An 18,856-nucleotide genomic window follows, 5' to 3' on the forward strand; every position below is an offset into this window, starting at 1 on the left:
GCAGAGAGGGCCAACGTGTACAATATTTGTAAAAATCAAGCTGCATGGACAAACCGAAGACTGCAAAAAAGTCACCATACTAACAAGCCAGTTTAACCCTATTGTGTCTCAGTAAAAACTGTTTAGAGATAAGCCAGGCTGACAACATGGCAGTCTTTAATACTTTAGCTAAAGAACGAGACGAACGCGCGCGGCGGGAAAACGCAGCAGTGCTACACATAAGCAGTCAAGGCGCATGCTGTTAGAATTGACTGGTTCTGAGAGATTCTGGAATCAGGCAGTCACTTTAAAATTTCTCAGCTCTGAAACACAGGCAGACAGGATTGTGGTTGCTTAAGACCAAAACAGCCTGCTGTATGGAAATCAAACTTGAATAAATATTCTAAATGTACAGTCCAGTTTTTTAAAATGCTAACTTTAACAAGACTTAACAAGAACAGCAAGAAAATAAACATGGATGTAATAAATTTGATCAAGACACTCAGATCAGCAAATGAATAAAAACTAATGGTTTGCATCCAAGTTTATTTTGAAATTCCCTAACTCCCCCTATACAAGAAAAAATGACTTTCCACAAAGGCAGCAGTGAACTCTCAGTCATAACCTTTATGTTAAGGGCAATGGGGGGGGGAAACAAAATTCATAATCACAGTGAAACCTTTCATTTTCTTTAAATACATCTGCTGTCGTCTTTGGCTGGGGTTTGGCGGACAGTTTGCTGTCAGGCCAAAGTTTCCTGGGAAGTTCGGTTCAAGCCGATGGAGCCGAGGGCAGCGGGGCTTCAACTTCACAAAGCCAATGCAGGAATGTACACGTACTCACAAACGCAAATAAATCTGAAACAAGTCTGTGTTCACAACACAGAGCCCAAAAAATCAAAAACAAAACAGGTGGGTTGGAGGGGTGTATAAAAAAAGAAGAAAAGTGGAAGGGGGGGAGGGAAAAAAAAGGGGGGGGGGGGGGGGGGGGGGAAGGGGGAAAAAAAAAAAAAAAAAAAAAAAAAAAAACTACCGCCAATGATGACAGCACTTTTTTCTTTTAAATTTCATAAAATTGTATAGACAAAAAAAAGAAATCTACAAAAAATGGAACTAGTAATATTACACAACAAGTAAACTTTTTTTGGATTTGTCACCCTCTACACAAAACCAAAATTCTTGGTCTTGATGGCTAGTAAAAGTTTCTGTTTGAGGATCTGTTTAGAGGAGTAGAGGGGGACATAGAGGCGGGAGATGCAGGTGTTGGCCGTGGGCAGGTGCTGGTCGTCGGGGGGCCGGATGGTGATTGAGGGCATGGGCTGGAAGCCTTCCTCACTGGCAGGAAGAGACGGGCTGGAGGTCCAGAAGTACACCTGGAGGAAGAGGACAAGCCGATGGCCTTAAAACAGGACTACAGTAAAACTCTCAAAACTGTTTATATATGCATCTCTCAGAATGAGCCCTAACAAGGAGGTAGCCAGTTTAGTTTATTAAAGCAGGATTTAAAGGTTTCAGTTGCCGGTGGGATAACCTGGCAGAGTAAAAGGTAGACATGTCCAAGTTCACACAGGTGGAGGGTCTCTTACCAGGTCCTGCCTCTCCGTCATGCTCATCTTCTCCACGATGGACCAAAACCAGCGCTTGAATTGCAGCAGCTTCTCTGCATTCTCTCCTGCAGGTGGGACATACACCACTGTTAACAGGACAGACTGAAGGCCAAATATCCAGCTAAAAACCTTGCAGTGTCCAAGAAAACGGACTGCCACGGTCTCCCGACTCCCATACCAGACTCATCGTTAAAGGAGGTGAAGCTGATGAGCATGTGCACGTTGACCTCCCCGCAGCCGTTGACCAGCAGCCTGAAGTCCTCTGCAGTCAGGTCCTCCAGCGCGTTCTTAGGAAGCACATCCAGGAGTCCCTTCCTCATGGCCTGCGAAGCAAAACATCAACACTACCATGCACAGGCTGAAGGACAGTGCAGCAGCGAGAGCTAGACCAGCTAGCAACCGATAAAACTTAAATAAATATTTACAGAGGCACTATAGGGTAAAACATGCACAAACAATAAGCCATTAGCCAACACAAGGTTCAACAATAGCTTTGACCAATAAGCGTTTTTCAGGATTAGACTAAGCATCAAATGTGTTGAGGGGCATGTCCCACTAAAGTCCCAGGAGTGCTGTGTTGTTCTGGAGTGATGCTGAGTGCACGTACATGCAGGGGTTGCTCAGCCACCACCAGCATCCTGTGCTCGGCGTACTTCCGCACGTACTCGTACACATTCTGAGGAGTCACAGGCATGTTGACGCCACCAGTCAAGAGCTCCACCTGATGAGAACGACAACAATGATCAACCCTGAACACTTACCAGCCTTTTATGACAATTTTTTTAAAAAAGCACAGTTTGTCCAGCAGAGGGCACTGTAGCTCTGAGCCAAAGCAACATGGGACAGGGGATAATTTTTCACACACACGCACGCACGCACGCGCACGCACAGTTGCTGGTGATAACATTTTGTGCAATGTTTTCAGGGACCCTTTTGGGCCTACAAAGCAGCTTTTCCTCCTGCTTGACCTGAATATTTGCTACAAATAAACAGAGGAGCAAAGTGCTGTTACCTGTCCAGAGCCTTCCTCTTTGCAAAGATCGATTGCAAAGGCTAGGTCCATCGCTGCAAACACAGCCTCAGCCTCGCTCGTCTGCGAATGGCGAATCAGCTGTCGCAAGCTCTCGTACATCACCGGGTCGAAAAAGGCAAAGTCATGCCAGTTCACCTGCATTAACACATACAATCAGCACGACCACCCGCGCGCGCACACGCCACTGCAATGGTAGAGGCAAAGAGTTATTGCACATAGGATACCTACTTTTCTACCTAGCAACACCTTGATGACGTGCCTGTTCAGGGTGATGGGGCAAAGCTCATTCTGCAGAAGACACAGCCCAAGTATTCTAGAAAGAAGGGGGTTGTAGTTTAGTAAAATTTTGCACTACAAACCAGTTTTTGGAGAGTAGACAAACTGCAGAACATGGGCGTGGGGAATAAAAATAAATAATCAGACCAGCCGCCAGTTGATATAATCGGTCCATCTGTACAGCCAGGTGCATACCTGCCCACATTGCGGAAACAGTTGAGTCGAGCCTCTGTGTTCTTGCCGGGCCGTGGGGAGTAGAAGCCCCTCTTTCCTGGTTGGTAGAAGAGGGGCGCGTTATCATCGCCGTCATCTGTGTCATCCAGCTCCATGTCCACCACGCTGCGGGTAGAGCCGTGCCTCTTACGATTCTCCTGCTACAGGAACACGCTGTTAAACAACACTCACACATGTATACACACACTTTTATGCTGGAGATTTTATCACTCCATCAGTTCTCCTGAGTGGCGGGAGAGTCACAAGCCACCTCAGCTCACTACTACTAGACGATCTCAGGTGCTGCATCATTTCTTAATGGGAGGGTATAATGGCAGGATCGCTGTTTCTTAACTTCATCCCATAAAATATATTTAAAGCAGTTTCATAAAATGTGACAAACACTGTGGAACAGTTTACAAGCAACAGCAGCAGTTTGCATCATTCCTTCTGCAAGTGTCTGAGCAGCTGTACCTGTGCTTTCTCTGGAGTGTCAAGGAGACCAAGGTCCAGAATGCTGTCAGCGCCATTTTCCCTGCAAAGAGAGAAGTGAACAAAATTCAGGGAGTGTGCGCGTGCATATGCGCGCATGTGCCTGCTTGCGTTTCGACAGTGTGCGGTACCGTCCATGTGTGATGAGCAGCTCCATGGCCTCCTCTACACGGGCTCTGAGGGAATCCTCGCTGGCCAGGAGCAGTAGCAGCTGGGCTGGGGACAGCTCTAGCAGCATGCCTGTGATCTTACTTGCAAACGCCTGCAGAGCAGAGCACGCGACACCACACATCACTCAGAAGAACATCAAGCTCAGCACACCTTCCTCAGGCTGCTCAGTACACCCACACACACACACCACAGCATGATGGTCAAATGCTGGTCTACAGCTCCTACTGAACATGCTCCAGGACACTTGTGTGTTCTTACCGGCTGCATGGCATGCACGCGGGGGTACAGCCGCTCTCCTAATGCCTGTCTGTGAGCAGGCAGGGGGTCTGGTTCATCACTGGGGTTGCCCTCAGACGCAGGCCTGAATGGCCTGGTGTCAATGGACAGCTGCCTCCTGGAGTCCCTGTGGCAGAAAGAACCCGTGCATGCACAGAGAGACAAGGAGAGAACAAGAGACAGATTTAAAAAATAAATAAAATAAATAGAAAAGATGAAGAAACTGATGCAGTTTGTAATACATATAACTATCGAGTAACACTATGAACAACCTGTTTACCCTCTTGCAGTCATCTTTACACTAGAACCTCAGGAGCCCAGAGGGTTCACCACAAGGTGGGGCTGGCACTTCAGTTTTAACACAGAATTAAGAACATGTACAGCAGCATTTTACCATGAATGCTAGTGGGGTTTAGGAAACCAGAATGTGCTACTGCAGTATGACTTACAGGAGGGGTTTTCTGCCCTCCCCTCTAAAGCCCTGCAAAGCTCAGCTCCAACCCTAATCCAGCACATCTGATCCATTAGCTGGATCAGGTGTGCTGGACTGGCGTTGGAACTAAACTCCGCAGGCTGGTAGACCACCAGCACTGGACTTCAGGTTTACAGTGTACCAGGCCCCACTCACACTCACCTGTCCCGGTCCCGTCGAGATCCTGCCCTGAGGCCCCCACTCCTCCGGTCCCGCTCCCGGTCCCTGTTCCTCAGACGCTGCATCAGGTCTGCACAAACACAAACCAGTCTAATCTATACAGCCTTCAACCAGACCTGGCAGTATAATCTCTTGTCCTTGGATTGTCCTTTTGCCAGTAAAGTAAAAGGTCACCCGCAAAAATACCATCGCAAAAATGAAAGCCCTCCGGCCAGTCCTAAAGCCGCATTTCATTCTTCATCAGCCACATCACAGACTACTTTTTAGATGTTCGAGTGCTCGGCGAGTATCGGCATTTTCATTTTTCCATTTACTGAAAGCCATTTTTGATCTAAATATACATATTTTTCTTACCATATAAGCATCATTTCACAGCCTCCTTGCATTTTTATATAATAACGTGTTACATAAAAGGTCTGATTGTTAAATACAATCATGTGAAGGCGGCACACTCACTGCTGGCCTGCATGCCCTTGCTGACGCTCTGCACGCAGTCGAGGTTGGGCAGCTTGTCATTGGAGAGGAAGGCCTGGGCGATGGCTGTGTAGAAGCTGCGCGCAACGCCGCTGCCCTCACCTGGCTCGTCTTTGAACGTCACCTTGACACGGTGCACGGCCATGGGCGTGGCGGTGCAGCGGCGGCCGAAGTGCGTGTTCAGCTGCCGCATGGTCTGCTGGATGAGCTGCTCGCGCTCACGGTCCACCTCCAGCGCCAGGTCACGTGACTGCAGGTTCCGCAGCTTCTCCATCTCGCGCCGGAACTTGGACTCCTTCACCTCAAAGCCACCCAGCTCCGTCAGGATCTGTGAGAACAGCCCGGGGCGGAGCATCAGCATCTGCTGCGATGGTTTCGGGCAGGAGCACCGATTATACAAGACAGCCTCTTGCATGCCAAAAGACGTTACATTTTACTACACTGTTAACTCATTCGGAGCGGTATGTCACTTACCGAGCCAGGCTCCGCCCCTACGTCCTCCATGAAGACACGGCCGAAGAGCTCAAGCGAGAGGCGCCAGCGGCCCAGCAGCATGTCGTGAGAGATTACCATTCCCATGAAGCTACAGTGAGGGCTGGCAGGGACACAAACAGTCAACCACAACATGCTGCAGCAAAGAGACATGATCCTGTTTCAATTATAGAACTAAAACAGGACAGAACACACTAAACTACAGTTTAATGCCCAAGCAATTAGATCAGAGTAACACTACTAAAAGTAGCCAACAGTAAAGATGTTTGCTTCTTATACTCAACCATCAGTTCTCTCCACATTACAATCCTTGACATTTAACATGACAACACAACGTTCACCCTTACATAAAGGTGGGGAGAGGTGGGCCGTCACTCTCAGTCAGTCCAATCTCTGCGAGGAGGCTGCTCTTTAACTGGGCAGCCAGGTCATGAGGGGATGGGCCAGGCTTGGAGGTGTCCATGTCCTGCACTGCAGCTGGCTGTTCTTCTACGCCTCTCTGTCGGGACTCCATACTCATAACGTTCTTCATATTGGCCGAATACGACATCTTTGTAGGTAGAATCTGGAATGAGGATACCATCACATTATTATTGTGAAAATAATTGTTGTGTGAAAAACCACTGGTACAAGGCATAGGTTCTCAGACTACACCTCATGTTATATCCCGTTATAACACTTGACTCAACTCCAGCTAATCCCTATTCCTATACTGGGGTTAAATATTAAATAGACCAAGCAGCCCCACTGCTGCAGTGCAGGATCTCTGATAATGGTGAGAGAGTGTATGCACGGACATCACTTTTCTGCTGGAAGACTCCACCTCATTCAGAATAAGTGGCAAATATTCTGCAACATGGCTGTACTTATTAGGGGAAACGGTGAAACTGGGAATAAAACCAGTGATTAACTGAACTAAATTAAAAGGCAGTTGGACTCTACAGCAATACATCCAAATGACCAGAGAACCAGTGGTCCAAGAACACATAGGTCTCCTGAATAATATGCAGTCTACCTGATTTCAATTCCAAGGAACTAGCCTTCAGTAAGCAAAGACTGAAAGCATACAAAAGCCTGCACATTTGGTCATACTTAAAAAGCAAGGTTTGCTGGTGAAATTAAAGTGACGACAACACCAGTGGATATTCTGCTTGTATGTGGATAGGTTTGTACTTGTATTTAATTTCTACAAATTTTATTTGGAAAACTAAACTAGTTAGGCCTACTTTGTTTGAAGTCAACACTGCTACTCAGTAATGTTATATATTTTTGCAGGTAAAACAGTCGCTCCTCCAATGTTACCAATAAATCTAACACAAACTCAGGTGGTCATCACATTTAAATGATACTCTGTTACAAGTATAGCTAGCTAACTTTCAAACTTACAAAACTGTCTAAACCGGGATTGTGATTTACTAACACTTTTCTTTAGCTTTGGCAGCCTGTAAAAACATGGCACTGAATTCTTACTTAATCTATCACAACAGCTTTTTCCATCTGAAATATTTTTGTAGCATTGCGGAAGAATAGTGCCACTCAGTGGGCACAAATGCAGTAACTCCCGACAGACATGTGTATACCCTCTATCCACTGTTTTCAAAAAGCACTGCATTATGGGTATTTGAGTTGTCAGCTGCTCACTGCCCAGTTTAATAACCCGGTTGTATGCAACAACCTATAGCACAGTCACAACACAGAAGAACGGGTCCAGTAAGTTTAAATTTAGGCACTATATAAAAGGAGCAGTCACTCGAAACCTCAGCAACCAAAAAAACCTCACATACAGCAGTAATGTAAGGTCAGAAATGAGCAGGTCCATTGTCAATTGGCAGCTAATTGAAAACCATGAACTACTTAAACTACTATTTTAGTTTCTTAACAGAAATCTGGCTTAGTAATAATGTTGCCCTCAATGAAGCAGTTCCCCTCCTTTTACAGTGGTATTATTTTTAACCCAACACATGGCTTTGTTTTGTTCCTTTGTTTAAACCTGGTTTAGAAATGCTAGAGAGAGGAAGACAATTTATTATTACCCCCCCCCCCCCCCAGTATAGATACTGTAGACTGCGCATCAGTGATTAAGTGTTCAGCCTTAATGATGAAAGGCTGAAAATTTCACACTCAAACTGACTGGTCTATTATTTGTGTGTGATCACTGTATCCATCTTCATTGCACATACTACACTAATGAATGGTCTAACTGGCAGATGTTCACCTGTAAGCAGTTCATGTCCACAGTGAGGTCTGACAGGCCTTTGCTTGCCATGTAGGAGGACGAGTACAAGCCTTGACTTGGCCGCCCAAATAGGTCCTCCTTCCTCGCATTGGGCTGCAATGAGAAGACAACAATGGCACGTAAAAAAAAAAAATCAAATCAAACAGAAAAAAACACCCTTAAACAAAATGCAAATATCACACTGCAAATTGTTCAGTACTTCAAAAATAATTCCATCACAAGCAGGGTTGAAGAGCACTGGACCTAGAGACAAATTGTTGTGTAGCTACCTCTGCAACTCTCCAGCTAATCCGGACTGTCAGGAACAAACAGGGGTGTGTGTATTGAGAAGACAAATGTGAATCAGCAGGACAGGGGATGTAGCGCTGCAAGGAGAAAAAGGTACTGGCACTGAACAGAGACGCCATCCTCACCTGGAGCAGGTGGGGCTGGTCAGCCAGCGGGATGGCTTCAGCCACAGGTACTTCGAAGGGATTAGGAGGAATGCAGCCAAGGAAGGTCATGGAGTCGGAGCGCCGGAAGAATGGGTGGTGCTGGCCCGTTTCCGCAGGGACAGACTCCTCCTCCTTATCCTGAAGGGTAGAGCCTACAGGGAAGGACACATTATGACAATGGCTTAACAGCTGCCTCTCTGTGCAGGTAGTGCACTACCACCTGGCCTAACAAATATTAAAAAATCAACACATGCACAAACTTTCCAGATCATTGATGTATGGTAGGAGTATGAAATATGGCTATTAGGCCAGTATTATTTCTGTTCAGTGATGCTGTATGTGCGATCATTGTATGTACGAGCACTGGAGTACATACTCTGATTGGTGTCCTCATCATTCTCATGCTCAGAATCTTCATTATCCAGGCCAAGTTCCAGCAGCTCACGGTTTCTGTAGTAAAAAAGTGCAGATTTACAACAAAAACAAACTGCTCAGAGTCACGTACATGTCACCTTCCACTACAATAAATCACACATGACAAAGGAAATACGACGCCTTTCTCTGAGGCAGATGGCCCAGCCTGGACAGTGAATCTGAGCAGCTGACCTCTTCCTGTCCATCTGCGCAGTGTCCAGCGTGGTCTGCAGGTTCATGGCTTTGATCCAGTAGATGAGGGCCTGGAAGACGTAGGCTACGTGCTTGAGAGAGCACACATCCAGGACGGGCAGCACATCAGAGTGCTCGTCGTTATGGGAACGCATCAGTGACAGCGCATAGTTCAAGAAGTCCCCGCGCGCAGACATCATACCCTGGCGAGCAGTCAGCAGCGTAGCCGCACGCCTACAAACACACAAAACAATCAATAAACAGGAAAAGAAAGGAACCTATAACTTTTTTTTTTTTTAAGTATGGATTTCCCACATTAATAACAAGCCATTTTCTACCCACTAACCAGAAATATAAATTATGAGAAAAAAAGTAGCTTGTTTTTGTTCAGCGGATGGCACAATGTTCAGAGCATTCTTCAAAAGCCCTGCATAACGAAGGACTAAAATCTTCTCGGGACCTGTTTTTGCGCAGCAGCACTTTACTGTCCCCTCATGGAAAAAAACTCTCCAGTGGGCAGACAAAGCCCCTTGGCGAGCATCTGACCTGCGGCCCTCGAGGGTTCGGAGACTGGCCTCCTCTCGTGCAGTCATGCGCTCTCGCCGCCCAGAGTGCTGGGAGGCGTGGAGGGGGTGGCTGGGGTGACCCGGGTCGCCCGCTGAGGAGAGGGCCGAACCGTAGCGCAGCTGGGCCTCCGTGGAGTCCATGATGGACACCATCCAGTTCCAGGTCGGGACCAGTTTCTCTTCCACAAAGTTCTACAGGGCAAAACATACAGAATGCACACAATCATGTTAACAAATCTATCATTACTCCTTGATGATTAATATCAACAGAGAGCTATAAATGATTAAAGCTTTTTAAGAAACACGAGGTTAAATCGGCTTTCATTGCAATAAGCGTCAAGCCATCTTTCCCCACACAGCTCACCACTGTCCCCGTTCTTAGTAATGCCCTAAACACAGTCTCAATCAATATGAAAGATCTCAGACTGCCCTGCCACCCACCTGCAAATTGACGGCATCCTGGTAAGTGAGCTTGACTGCGGCAGGGTACTGTGAGTACACCAGGTGGTTGTACTTGGGGATGAGGCTCATGAGGTCGGAGATCTGGCGGATGACGATGCTGTAGGCACGTGCCAGGCTGCTGGCTGACGTCAGGTAGCTGCTGGAGTTGCTGGCCTCCAGGGCCGCAGCAGCCGCCGCAGCGCTTGTGCTGATGGCGCTGCTCCGCCGCAGGTTGGACGGGTCGATGTAGATTAAGCCTGTGGAGCTCGCTGGGGAGCCGTCAGAGACGCATTAGAGATGGCTTGCAGACGGCTCAGACTCGGTTATTTCTGAGAAGGCTGCTGCTGAAGACGCCTAGTGGCTGACAGTTTATACCAATAAGCTTCTATATGACTTTTTTAAGCAAACCATTTTTGTTTTGAGATAACTGACTGAGTTACTCCTGAACATCACACTGGATACATTAAGTGCTATTTATAATAACAGTATTTTTCACAATGAAGTAGGTCCCAAAAGCATCATATGGGAATCCAAAAATGATGTATCTTCACTGTGAGCTCATGTCTCATTTGGTCTGATGTCAATCAACTCCAGAATGAGCCCTGGAGCCGTTGCTGTAGCAACGGCTGTGCGGTGTGTACCTGCAGGGGTGGAAGAGCTGGTGGGGGCTCCCCCAGCTGAGCGCTGGTTGGGCGTGGTGCGTACGGCCCACTGCATGGAGCGGGGCGCCTGGGCGGCACTGTTGGCATGGGCTGAGCCCGTGGTCCTCTCCAGGGGCTCATCCAGCAGGTACGTCTCCTGGTCGGCATCATCGCTCTGACTGCTGCTGCTGTCAGAGTCACTTGAGTCGTTGGACTGAGAGTCGTCCTCGGAGAAGAAGGCTGGCACGCTGCTGGCGCCTTTAGGGAAAAGGGAGGGGTCAGGGACAAGTGTGGAACCACAACCACCAAACCAAGACAAACAATCCCAACATGTTGACACGTGTGTGTGTGTGTGTGTACATAAACAAGTTATATACTTTGGCAATTTTAAATACAGGAACATTCCTTGCCACCAAGTCAAACGCAAGCACCTGCTTCAGATCCTGCCGTCGCTGCCGTGACGACACTTCGGCGCCCGCTTGCATTGTCCTGGTTGCTGTGGTTACTTTCACTGTCACTCTCGGTCTCCGCAGCAGCCAACAGGTCAAGCTCCATGTCGCTTCCTGAGTTGAGACACACCGGCACAAAAACCATCTATGTGCGTGTAATATCACGGTGATGACTGCAGACAAAGCTTTGGATCTAAATCCAAAGACTGCTGGGTGGCAAGTTAGAATTCCGCTAATGACAGCAGTTGACAGTTAACCCATTCTCCCTTGGCTTCAGGTTGTGTTAGCATGGTTGGGTAAAGTATTCCATATATGGTTTAGATCTCTGATGCCTTTACCGTCCTCGTCGTGCTCGTCATGTTGACCCTCAGCTTCTGCAGTCTCCTCCCCCTGTTCCTCCTGGTCATCATGGTGATCTTCCTCCCCAGCAACTCCCTCCACTACCTCTACCTGTAAACCCCCAAAAGTCAGATGTGCTCACACTAAGCCAAAAACTAAAGGAAACGCTATGGCTACTAAACATTACTAAGAGCCAATTCCGCTTTTAAAATGAAAGGAGACTGTGCTACCTCGTCCACAACAGGATTTTTATTCATTATGTTATGAGCCTGCTATAGTTAGTTATTTATCGCTATAGTCCAAGTATTGTCCTTCTGCTGAAGTGCTGTGTTAAAACACAACTTCAGTTAGGGAGGAAAAACCCTGACAAGTATGTGTTAATCCGACCTCAGGAAAACCATGTTTCTGGTTGCGGGTTTCTAACCTCCTCGACGTCGGCGGACACGATGTCGTCTTGCTCCTCATCACGGCCCCGGGCAGCCTGCGATTGGCTGCTACGGCGGGGCTGGGGGTTCCGGATGATGTAGGAGGAGGCAGGCTGACCGGAGCTGCTAGGCGCGCGCGCGCACGCACACACACACACACACACAAGCAGTCTTACACACCACAAAAATAAACCAGCCAGCCAGAACCAAGTGAAGGTAAAAGCAAAACTGGTATATTATTGAGAATGAAAAAAAAATAGATGACTGAGAAAGAAAAAAGTAAAAATTAACCAATGGTTTAGCCACAGCATCAGAAACAGGCCCAAATGCAACTACCATCTACTGATGAACTCCTTTGACACTTTTGGGCCTCTCCCAAGTCCAGTGAATATTCTTCACCTCAAACTCTTAGCTGCATACTGTGCAGCCCTGCCTAATAATTTCGTCTACAGAACAGCATCCGAGGCTGCATGTTGAGGGCACTGATCCGGCTGAGCGACTCACTTGCTGGACTGGTCTGGTGAGGGGCGCGGAGGCAGAGGCTCCACCGAGAAGAGCTCCTCGCTGCCCTGCACGGCGTCAATGCTGGTGCTGGCCAGCGTGAAAGGCGCCGTAGGCCGGGCGATTCCCATGCGCACGGGCACGATGAGGGACTCGGCCACGTTGCACAGTTCCTCCACAGCGTAGGGCAACAGCGCCTGGAACACCCGCCTGCACTTCCCGATGGGCTGCGGGATGAAGTTACTGCAGCAGCCACCAGGGGGCAGAAGAGGGAGCGTGGGGGGTGAGTGCAGACAAGATGGTTAGTCAAACATTTGATTAACAGGTTTACAAAAGCTAAATTTAGAGAAGCCAGGTGAGTGTGTCCACAAACGCTTTTGAAACAAGGGGGGGTGGGGGGGGGTGGTGTGTGCTTGTGTCTAAAATGTCACCACATGAAAGCAACTCTATTATCTGATCAGGAAACGCATAGGTCTCACTGGCTCAGAACTACAGCGCCGTTCTGTACCATTTTAACGCATTAAAATGCGGAGGAAACTACTACTGATGTATACAGTAAGAAACCCTTTATCCCCGTGGTGAGCGTTTTCCACAGTACTTCACACCAAGATAACACCCTACTGGCTAAAATACTGGGAGGCTGACGAGTCATACTTTTTCTTCTTGGACGAGGCCATTTCCACACTGAGGATAACGAAGACCCGAGCCACAGAGCGCAGGAAACGGCGTGTGACGCACACGGCCTCTTCTCGCCGACCGGGAGTGTACTTGTTCTGCAGCTCCTTCACCAGTGTGCCCAGCAGGGTGTCGATGAACTGCACAAAACCACAACAGTGTAAACACCCTAGACCAGGACACATGTAAAGCACTATTTGATTTCCTGCTGCATGTTTTAAATATCTATTTTATGAGCCCTATTAACCATTTTTCTTTTACATAAAGCACATTTAGATTTTAGCGAAACAGAAAACCTAAAACAATTAATTATGTTTTATATAAATAAAACCTTTAATACATGAAGTTGAATAGTATCTGTTTTAAAAGGAAGCACAGAGGACAGGTGACTGCTGAAGCACAGCCCTTATGTAAGTAGGCACATGAGGCGTAGAGAGCATTGTGGGCACGCGGCCCATTTGCTGCTGGTGGTCTTGTACTCACGGTGATATCTGGAGCACACTTGACAATGAGGCAGTGGGTGAAGCAGTCCAGCCGGATGGTACCACTCTGCTGGTTCAGGTACATCTGTTCCTCAGGCAGGAGATGGGCAACACGACTGCTCGCACTCAGACTGAAACATCAACAAAAGCCTAAATGCACGGATGTTAATCGGAATTTACAGATAACATGTATCTTGAGTTTGACCCAAAAAAACTGGCTCAGTTAACCATTTTGACTGAAGTCATATACATAGCATGCCAATCCATGAACCCTGGTAAGCCGTCTCAAGAGAACAGCCAAAACCACAAACGCTGAAGTGTCCTTACAGTTTAAGACTACTCATGTGATCAGATTATGACATCAATTGTCTGCAACACAGATCTAAGGATCTCTGGGGTAAAGAGACTACAGTAATGTGGGGAGAAGGTTTCCGAAGGGCCACTCACGGGTCTTTGTTCTCCTGTGAGCCGAACATAATCATGCACTTGAGAGCATTCCAGTCCTGTAGAACCCGCTCTAGAGCAAGCTGGGCAAAGCGCGGAGGCTCCAGGTCATGATCTGGCATGTCTGAGTCTGGGGGCAAAGAGACAGATCCAGAGCGAGCGAGAGAGAGAGAGAGAGCGAGAGAGAAAGAAGTAAATCTGCATATCTATATACAGACTGCAGGCATATAAATCTGGTCCCCCTTCAGTGAGGAGTGGCCTGACGCCTGATGGAGGTGTGCAGCAGCCTGGGGCCTGACGTGGGGTATAGGGTGTGCCGTGGAGTGGGGTCTGGCGTGAGGTGTGCCGTGGTCTGAGGTCTGACGTGAGGTCTTTGGCCTGCACCTTCTGCGCTGGCAGCCTTGCGGTTCCTGTCCTCTCTGATGCGTGGTGGCCGATACTGACAGTGCTCAACACTCTGCCTGGCTACAGTCTGCACCAGGAACAGCAGGATATGTTCGCCCCTGCAGAAGCAGACATACACCAAAAGACAGGGAGAGAGTAAAAAGATGACACAGCGAAACGTGCAGCATAACAGTTTATTCAAGTCTGGATGAATGCCAGACGGTTCTCTTCATTTTCCAACTCTGACCAAAAAAAAACATTTTGAGGTAAAAACATTTTAAAAATCTTGCAGGCATTTTTACTGGCCATTCTGTATAGAGAGAATCATAGCCTTTAAAATATATTTACCATTTACCAGTCTAAGGCACCAGGCTCATTACTGAACGCTCATGATAGTGTGCAGAGACAGACCCCTCTCACAGGATCAGCATAATTTCTCAGAGGTGGCAGTGTGAGACCGCTCTCCGACCATAGCCACGTTAATGAGCAATCTCCTCGTCTAATGGGCATGATGTGTTCTCCCGGAGGGGGTCCTGATAGGGTGTGAACACACCTGCTGTTTGGACTGGTAACGAGGTTGGTGGTAGTCAGTAGCCTGTAGAGCAGGTCCAGGCGGGCAGCCTTCTGCCCTGCGATCAGGGTTTTACACTTACACTTCTCCCAGCAGTCACAGTACGCGGTGGGAGACGTCCTCTTCAGTCTGCACAAAGACACACACACACGGAAAGACGGTTACCACGGGCTTGAAAATGTTAATACAGCAGAGGGGAACAAAACGGCTCTACTCACTTGCAGTCATGGCCTTTGTGGCAAACTCGGGCACACTCTGTACAGCAGCACAGTGACTCCAGCAGACCACACGTCCGGCACTCAAAGATGTCCTACACACACACACAAACATGCACATGCACGCAAACACAACATATCAATTGCAATCATCTTTCTGACTGAAGTTTCAACATTCAGTGAAACTCTACCCCAGGTGGTGTCACATTTCTGCCCTCGGAGATGTCCTACATACTCACTCGCATCTTAAATATCAACTCTACTCTCAAAACAAGAGGAAAAAAGGTCACTACCGCTGCGCTGTCGAGTTTAAAGATACAAAGAAATTGCTGCCAAACTGTGCAGAGTTTAGGAGGGGAGGGAGGAGGGGTGTGTTCACCTGGTTGATATGCTCTGCCCCTGTCCAGGTGAAGCTGCAGGTGTCGTTGCAGCAGAGCACATAGAGGGGAGAGTCGTCAGGGTTTGTGCCCGGTGGACAGATCATCTCCATAAACACAGAGTTCACGTCGTCCTTCTCCCCGATACCAGGCTCACCTGGTAAGTGCAGGCAAAAATCACACATTCACAGAGAATTTAGGATCAAAGCAAAACAGAACAGACCAGAATAGAATATCTGACAGCATCTGAAGTCATGAGCAAATACCAGAAACCCTTACTCCATTGATATTGAAATGCTTAGAGCAGTGTTTCTATTAATCCAGGCACACATTCAGCTTCCTAAAACCAGAGGCTACAGCAGGGAGGTGGTACTATGGACTGGGATGAATGAGCTCACCCTTGGCTATTCTCTGTGCCGCCTCCAGCACAGTGATGGCTGCCGGATACGCTCTCCCACTCACGGCCAACATGAACGGGGTCATGCCCCTAGCATCCCTGCCACAGCACACGCGCGCGCACACATACAGAGAGAGAGAGAGAGAGAGAGAGAGACACACACACACACACACACACACACACACACACATATAGAGAGTGAAGACTACCACTAGCAAATACTGCCAAAGCCATTACCAATTACTATAAGGCAAGGAAAATATTTGTAAAATGAGTAAAACTCAAACTCAAAGCTGGAACATGGCAGTCCAATACTATACCTGAGAGCTAAGCATCGTCTTAAGCCTAACAAACTTAGATGAGCGTCTTCAGTCTCGATTTGAATATGTCCACTCTTGGGGCACTTTTTGGAGAGATGATGCCACCTGAGAGCTGCAGAGAAGCTAAACGTTGCTTCTCTGTACTTAAGTGTTGACTAGCTATGAATACGGATGAGCTCCAAGTGATCCCAGCACCCTGCTAGAGTCAGATAAATACACTAGCTCTAAACGATTTAGTGATTTATAGACGAGTAGCAGTAACTTAAAATCGATTCTGAAACATACCTGGAGCGAAAAAGAGTAATGACTTAGTCAGCATGCATTACATACTGCTGATTCTACTAAGAACTCTAGCATTTGCATTTTGGCTTAACTGGACTAGTTGGTCTTTTTTAGAAGATCGGTAAAAAAAAGACCATTACAGTAATCAGTCCTGCTAGAATTAAATGTGTGGATGAGTTTCTCAAGGTCTTGTTTTTACAAGAAGTTTGATTAATATTTTTAATAGGAGAGAATAACGATCTAGTAATCGCTTCGACATGAATGCTACGACTGAAAATCAGAGCCCATTAGGACAGCTAGGTTACAACAACTTTTGATTTGCATCAAGATAGGTATAGACCTGCAGCCTCTCACCCAAATAATTAAATCCGTTTTCATCTTTATTCAGCTACAGCAAGTTTTGGAGCATCCATTCTGAAATATATTAAAGGCACTGACATAATGAGTCGATGGGAGCATAGATCTAATTGGCTCTCACACCAAATGATAATTTGCATAATCTGCATAATTGTAGCAAGAGATTTCATAGTCTTGGAATGAATGAATCTAAATAAAACCAGGGCAAGAACAGAATCCTGGAGGATACCACAGGTACATTATTGACCATTTCAAATAATTCCTGCCAAAGAAATGTGACCCAAACCAGTGTAGGACTGGTCCTGAGGGTTCATCCCCATTCCCAAGTCACTCAGACCAAAAGCATCACCTTTTTCTAGAACCTTGGGTGTCCACCTCTCTGGAATCTACATGCACACTGAAACTGCTTTTAAATTGTTTAAATCGGTCATGCAAACACTGAAAGCAAAGCCTTTCTTCAGTGTGCCTGCAGTTTGCTCTTGGTGTGTGTTCATGTTTGATGAGGGCACTGCATAACATACTTTGCAGAGAGGAGCTCCCGTAGGTGAGGCCTGAGCACCACACTGTCACACATGAGCTTGAGGATGAGATGGGCATTGGCCTTGCGGTCTTTACTCTCCACCACGGACGGTTCCGATGAAGGACCTGCGGGACGCAAACGAGTGGATGCTAATGCATTAAATAATTAGTAACCACCAACCAAACAAAAGTGTTTGAACAAACCAGTAGTGTGTGCACCTATGTTTTTATAAAATCCTGTTAAGCCATAAAAAGAACCACGTTGTGTCCATATTTACATTAATGGCATTTAGCAGAAGCCCTTATCCACAGTGACTTGCAAAAGTGCTTAGTTGTACTACCAACTAGTCCTGGCAAGCTATAAGACAGCAATGCTCAGATTGAACTCCTAAAAGCTTTGGTGATTAGCTGGTGAGTTGAGGTGGACAGGTTAGGGCAAGGAAGATCAACTTTTGAGATGAACACTGAGGCCATAGAGTGAACGATGTGTACTAAAACCAGACAGACAAAGATGAGGTGAATCTTCTCCCTCACCCGGTATGGTGGAAGTGCTGGGTCCTTGGCTCGGGCCGGTAGACGCTGTGGTAAGTGAACCGACTGCAGGGGCCAAGATGAAATCAATGTCACCATCTAGCAGAGGAGACCGTTTTGTAGGAGGTTAGAGGCTACGGCCAGGCATGCAAAAGACTGAGAGTTTAAAAAAAGAAAAAGAGGAAAACTGGCTATAGGCCCAAACGAAAACTAAAGCAGGTATCTCCCTTTAAACCAGGAGAGAATTCCTTAAAATCTGCAGGCGAATTATTTAAGTTTTGGTTAATATTTAGACAATACTTACATTTCTATAAAAATATGAAGCAAATTAAAAAATATATATACATTTCTGCTGATTTTGTTAGAACCCACGCATCATTACATGCACTGCTGCACGTACCGGGGTCCATGGGAGGGGGGTCGGGCACCCAACTGGGAGGGGCGATGGGTGGGGAGACTGGGTCCTGGTGGTCGCTGGAGGAAGGACCAGACTCGTGGCGGCCCAATCCAGCAGCTCTGAGTGAGCGCCTCATCATCTCCCGGAGGCGGAGTCTACGCAAAGGAGATCAAAAACACAGAAGAAGTCAGTCAGAGAGAACTGCTAAAGCATTAGTGTGCAGGGACACCACCATGATGACTAAGGATTCTAGCGGTCTGAACAAAAAGGGCTGTGGCTCAGTTCTGGGACACCAAGTGGGCTCAGTGGAGATGGTCACTGAGCGGTGACTGCTGGCCAAGCTCTTAGTCATCATATAACAGCCTCTACTCTTCTGGGAAGGCTCTGCACAATATTTTGAAGTGTGTGAGGGAATTTGTGCTTATTCGACGAAAAGAGCATTTGTACGGCCAGTCAATGATGCTGGACAAGATCATCTGGCTCACAATCAAATGTTCCAATTAATCTCAAGGGGGTTCAGTGGGTTGAGATCACAGCTTTGTGCAGGCCACTGAAGTTCTTTCATACCAAACTCAACAAACCGTATCCTTATGGACCACAGTT

The 18,856-nt window shown here is 47.2% G+C and overlaps 1 protein-coding gene across 8 annotated transcripts in view; it reads right to left on the reverse strand.

Annotated features, from left to right (window-relative positions):
* Positions 1 to 1,001: 1,001 nt before the first annotated feature.
* The window catches only part of ubr5 (ubiquitin protein ligase E3 component n-recognin 5), a 36,204-nt gene continuing 18,349 nt past the window's right edge, over positions 1,002 to 18,856 (reverse strand). For 4 of the 8 annotated variants that reach the window (XM_035526065.1, XM_035526063.1, XM_035526062.1 and 1 more), the window contains 36 exons: positions 18,257 to 18,408; positions 17,860 to 17,955; positions 17,328 to 17,451; positions 15,849 to 15,946; positions 15,453 to 15,607; positions 15,077 to 15,168; positions 14,841 to 14,987; positions 14,288 to 14,406; positions 13,907 to 14,033; positions 13,461 to 13,590; positions 12,957 to 13,117; positions 12,306 to 12,545; positions 11,801 to 11,927; positions 11,376 to 11,487; positions 11,020 to 11,151; positions 10,589 to 10,846; positions 9,948 to 10,216; positions 9,487 to 9,698; positions 8,941 to 9,174; positions 8,711 to 8,784; positions 8,314 to 8,486; positions 7,880 to 7,993; positions 6,012 to 6,229; positions 5,647 to 5,767; positions 5,155 to 5,500; positions 4,681 to 4,768; positions 4,029 to 4,173; positions 3,731 to 3,861; positions 3,582 to 3,642; positions 3,090 to 3,268; positions 2,847 to 2,931; positions 2,598 to 2,753; positions 2,193 to 2,306; positions 1,764 to 1,908; positions 1,565 to 1,650; positions 1,002 to 1,351 (listed from right to left, as the gene is read on the reverse strand). In XM_035526065.1, coding sequence (XP_035381958.1) covers positions 1,139 to 1,351; positions 1,565 to 1,650; positions 1,764 to 1,908; positions 2,193 to 2,306; positions 2,598 to 2,753; positions 2,847 to 2,931; positions 3,090 to 3,268; positions 3,582 to 3,642; positions 3,731 to 3,861; positions 4,029 to 4,173; positions 4,681 to 4,768; positions 5,155 to 5,500; positions 5,647 to 5,767; positions 6,012 to 6,229; positions 7,880 to 7,993; positions 8,314 to 8,486; positions 8,711 to 8,784; positions 8,941 to 9,174; positions 9,487 to 9,698; positions 9,948 to 10,216; positions 10,589 to 10,846; positions 11,020 to 11,151; positions 11,376 to 11,487; positions 11,801 to 11,927; positions 12,306 to 12,545; positions 12,957 to 13,117; positions 13,461 to 13,590; positions 13,907 to 14,033; positions 14,288 to 14,406; positions 14,841 to 14,987; positions 15,077 to 15,168; positions 15,453 to 15,607; positions 15,849 to 15,946; positions 17,328 to 17,451; positions 17,860 to 17,955; positions 18,257 to 18,408 — 5,434 coding nt within the window. In that variant the 3' untranslated portion in view covers positions 1,002 to 1,138. Of the gene's footprint in view, positions 1,352 to 1,564; positions 1,651 to 1,763; positions 1,909 to 2,192; positions 2,307 to 2,597; positions 2,754 to 2,846; positions 2,932 to 3,089; positions 3,282 to 3,581; positions 3,643 to 3,730; positions 3,862 to 4,028; positions 4,174 to 4,680; positions 4,769 to 5,154; positions 5,501 to 5,646; positions 5,768 to 6,011; positions 6,230 to 7,879; positions 7,994 to 8,313; positions 8,487 to 8,710; positions 8,785 to 8,940; positions 9,175 to 9,486; positions 9,699 to 9,947; positions 10,217 to 10,588; positions 10,847 to 11,019; positions 11,152 to 11,375; positions 11,488 to 11,800; positions 11,928 to 12,305; positions 12,546 to 12,956; positions 13,118 to 13,460; positions 13,591 to 13,906; positions 14,034 to 14,287; positions 14,407 to 14,840; positions 14,988 to 15,076; positions 15,169 to 15,452; positions 15,608 to 15,848; positions 15,947 to 17,327; positions 17,452 to 17,859; positions 17,956 to 18,256; positions 18,409 to 18,856 lie in introns of those variants that run through there. The other 4 variants (XM_035526067.1, XM_035526061.1, XM_035526064.1 and 1 more) reach the window with 3 other exon arrangements.

The sequence above is a fragment of the Electrophorus electricus genome, chromosome 5 (assembly GCF_013358815.1).
Source record: "Electrophorus electricus isolate fEleEle1 chromosome 5, fEleEle1.pri, whole genome shotgun sequence".
NCBI classification, from domain to species: domain Eukaryota; kingdom Metazoa; phylum Chordata; class Actinopteri; order Gymnotiformes; family Gymnotidae; genus Electrophorus; species Electrophorus electricus.